Below are 3,770 nucleotides of genomic sequence, written 5' to 3'. Positions count from 1 at the left end.
AAAGGGTTGGAGATATACCTCCGTGTAAAGGCCCTAGATTCAATCACCAGTACTGGAAAAAAAAAAAAAAATGGTGAAGCAGTTGCTAGCCAGAGTTGGCAGGTCACAGCACATACCCGCCCAGGACTTTTTGGAGCTGAGGTCCCCATAGAGACAAATAACAATGAAGGAGATAAGTAAACCACACGGTGTGTTAGCAGGCGCGATAAGTACCAAGCACGGGGAGCCGGGGTGCTGGGAGGGGCTGCAGCTTGCACGAGGTGTCAGGAATTCTTTGCTGCTGTGCTTTCTCGTTTCTGCACAGGCCTGCATTAGAGGGGGTGGGCCGGGCCGCTTTTGTGGGCACTTGGGGACAAGGTGTGCAAACCGCAGGTGCAGAGGTCCTGCGGCTGGAATATGCTGGCCTCCCACCTGCGAGGAGGCCTAGAGGCGGGGCTGGCTAGGAGAGGGCCAGGAGGTGAGGGAAGAGGGCGCTGGGGCGCATTTCACTGCTTCGCGTGGAGCTGGAGGAGGATTCGGGCTTTTGTGCCCCGTGAGGTGGGCGCCTCTGGAGGAACATGAGCTGTGTGTGGGGTCAGGGCTGAGGCAGACTCCCAGGGAGGAGGCGACCGCGGCGGTGCTCCGGGGAGATCGCTGGGGGCAGCACCTGAACCAGGGCCACTGGGGTGGCGACAATCCACCCAGATTTGGAGATTGAAGTTTCGGACACAGCTCAAAGGCGGCGCCGCCGGTGCGCACCGTCCAGGCCGAGACCCCCCCCAGGCCGCGATCACCGCGAGGGGGCGCCTCCGCCGCTACCCCATTTCACCCCTGCTCGCTGACTCCCCCCAAAATTCCCTTTTACTTTCGATCCCTGGCTGTCCCCCAGCTTGGCCCTTCCACACAAGCCGGGGGAGCCTGGTGCGTGAGGAGAATGGGACTCCGGGTCCCCGAGGGGCGGCGCCGGGGTCTCCGCCGCAGCCCCGGGTCAGAGTGCGGGGGTGGGGCCGGGGCCCCGGGTCCCGGCTGGGAGCCTCCGGGGCGGACGCCGGTTCTTGGAAGGGGCGATGAGCTTTCGCCGTAACTGGGGCTCACGCAGGAAGCCGGGGGGTGCGGGGTGCGGAAACCCAGCCACATCAAGGGCGCGCGGCGAGGGCGGGGAGCCCGGGGGGCGGGAGGGGAGGGGGCCGCGGGGCGCCTGTCCGAGACCTGCTCTTCTGTCCCCTCTGAGACCCGGCCACCGGCATGAAGGGCCCGGGGACGCGATGACAGCGCTGGCGCCAGCCTGGAGACCAACGGTGCGTACACCTGGACGCGGGGTGGGCGAGGCTGAGGCGGGAGGCGGACCGCGGGGAGGGAGGTGGACCGGGCGGACGAGGTGCACGGAGGTGAGAAAGCGGACAGAAGCTGAGTGCGAACAGCGGGGATGCGGGGGAGAGCACAGCAGGCAGGACCAGAAGTGTCAAGACCCCCGCAGGCGGGCGGCGGGCAAAGAGCAGAGGCCGAGGGCAATGGGCGGGCCGCCCAGGGCAGCGGGCGCTGACAGCCCGGCCCCCACAGTCCACCCGGCTGCTGCCGCCTCTGGGGCTGCTGCTGCTGCTGCTGCCGCCGCTGCTGAGCCCCAGCCTGCTTGGGACCCCCAGCTGCTCCTTCCCGCACAACCCCATCTCCTCCAACTTCAGAGACAAATTCAACCAGCTGGTGAGCAGCCCGGGCCAGCCCACTCCTGCCTCCTGCCGGCCCCAGAGGCCGAGGTGTGCAGCTCAGCACTGAGCCTGTCACCTCTCCCAGGCCCCCCACCCAACACCCCTCTCTCACTCTCTGCCTCCATTTCTGAGACGCCACAGTTCTGGTTACCCCAGTTCTGAGCCAGGCCTGACCCTGCTTTCGCCTGCAGTCTGACTACCTGCTCCGGGATTATCCAGTCACACTGGCCGCCAACCTGCAAGACGTGAGTCACGCCGAGAGGGGCCTGGGACAGAGGTGGGGAGCAGGCTGCAGAGGCTGCGCCCCACAGTATGGTGGGACCAGGTGACAGTCACCACCGCCCAATGCAGGGGTCTGGCTACCTCCTCCCTCAGCCTGGGGAGGGGGCAGTTTCCCCCGCTGACCCAGGCCTGGCTCTCTCCCAGGAGCAGTTCTGCCGGGAGCTCTGGCACCTGGTCCTGGCCCAGCGCTGGATGGAGCGGCTCAAGCCAGTGGCCGGCTTAAGGATGCAAGAGCTCCTGGAGGCTGTCAACACAGAGATACACTTTGTCACCTTCTGTGTCTTCCAGGTCAGTCTTGAGCTCAGGTACACGCGGGGACGCTGTCCCTGGCTTCAGTGGAGAAGCTCTCCTGGGCCTCCCCACAGGGTCCTTTGGGCTCCCAAGGGTGGCAGAGCCAGACATCCACTCCCTGAAGTTCCCAGGGACCGGATTGCTGGAGGACAATGCACCCCAGGAGAGGGTGAAGGGTCTGGGGCCGGCCTGGAAGGGTGGCAGCCCCAGAGTAGGGTCCGAGCTCTCCGTGGCTGCAAAGGCCCCCGGGCCTGAGGAGAAGCTGAAGCCGGTGCACGGTCTTGACTTCTCGCCCCTGCCTGCAGCCCCTTCCCAGCTGCCTTCGCTTCGTCCAGACCAACATCTCCCACCTCCTGCAGGACACTGTGGCGCAGCTGGAGGCCATGAAGCGCTGGATCACCCGCGGGAATTTCTCTCAGTGCCTGGAGCTGAGGTGCCAGCCTGGTAACAGCCCCCACCCACAACCCCCTCACCCATCACCTCAAATCCTCCCTTCCCTCCCTCGTCAGGGCCTAAAGCCCTGCTCCCCGTGTTGCCCGTTTGTTTTGTTTTGTTGTATTGTGTTTTAGTTTTATGTATTTGGTACAGGGTCACACTACACAGATCGGACTGTTAGTGATCCTCCTGTTTCAGCCTTCCCAGCCCTGGGATTACAGGCGTGTGCCATCATGCCCAGTTTTGTTGACTGGCTCAGCACATCCAGGGGCAGGGCTGGCACAACATGTGCCCAGGATCAAAGCCGGGTCCTTGTGTTTGCCTAGACAGCACTTGGACCACTGAGCTATCTCTGTGGCTCCCCTCTGTCGCCCTGTTGAGACTGAGACTTGATAAGTTTCCCAGGCCAGGGTTGAATTTGTGATCTTCCTGCCTCAGCCTCCTGGAATGCTGTGATTATGAGTATGCTACCATGCCAGGCGCTACAGTATGGTCCATCCTAAATAAACTTGCCACAGGTCAGGAGTTCCACAGCCACGTGGGGCAAATAGTTGGTATTCTGAATACGTTCTGTCTTTTTATATCCCCAGCTCACAGCTGCTATTCTCGATGACCCAATACTGTAGTATCAAAATGTAATTTTATTGGGTTTTTTTTCTTTTTTTCTTTTTTTGCGGTACCAGGGATTGAACTCAGGACCCTGTGCTTGCCAGGCAAATGCTTATTCTACTGAGCTGTCTCCCCGGCCCTTTATTGGCATATGATGCTGATGATGCCCTATGAATACATAGCTTTTTTGTACTTATTAAAGCGCGTGTATGTGTGTGTGTGTGTGTGTGTGTGTGTGTGTGCGCGCCTGCGTGCGCCAACAATGTGATTACATTGTGAATGTACCTAGTGGTAGGAAATGAATGGGTGTTTTGTTTGATAAGATCAGTTATATTTGAGAATGAGTGTATGTACAAGGGCCAGGGAGATAACTCAATGGTGTACATACCCTTTTTCTTTTCTTTTTGTGGCAGAACTGGGGATTGAACTCAGGCCCTTGCGCTTGCCAGGGAAGTGCTTATTTCACTG

At 60.6% G+C, this 3,770-nt stretch overlaps 1 protein-coding gene across 6 annotated transcripts; it reads left to right on the top strand.

Annotated features, from left to right (window-relative positions):
* Nucleotides 1–456: 456 nt before the first annotated feature.
* On the top strand, nucleotides 457–3,676 carry Flt3lg (fms related tyrosine kinase 3 ligand). 6 transcript variants are annotated; one of them, XM_023706702.1, is made up of 7 exons: nucleotides 457–537; nucleotides 1,211–1,277; nucleotides 1,540–1,680; nucleotides 1,877–1,930; nucleotides 2,112–2,255; nucleotides 2,564–2,702; nucleotides 3,377–3,676. In XM_023706702.1, exons 2-7 carry the CDS (start codon nucleotides 1,245–1,247, stop codon nucleotides 3,424–3,426), a joined length of 561 nt encoding a protein of 186 aa, XP_023562470.1. In that variant the 5' UTR covers nucleotides 457–537; nucleotides 1,211–1,244; the 3' UTR covers nucleotides 3,427–3,676. The 6 variants fall into 6 exon arrangements, with proteins under 6 accessions (XP_023562470.1, XP_023562469.1, XP_023562468.1 ...); XM_023706701.1 differs by having other exon boundaries at nucleotides 466–730; XM_023706700.1 differs by having other exon boundaries at nucleotides 466–900.
* Nucleotides 3,677–3,770: the final 94 nt, after the last annotated feature.

Source organism: Octodon degus, unplaced genomic scaffold (genome assembly GCF_000260255.1).
Source record: "Octodon degus isolate 3935 unplaced genomic scaffold, OctDeg1.0 scaffold00268, whole genome shotgun sequence".
NCBI classification, from domain to species: domain Eukaryota; kingdom Metazoa; phylum Chordata; class Mammalia; order Rodentia; family Octodontidae; genus Octodon; species Octodon degus.
This window is presented reverse-complemented; position numbering and strand designations above follow the sequence as displayed.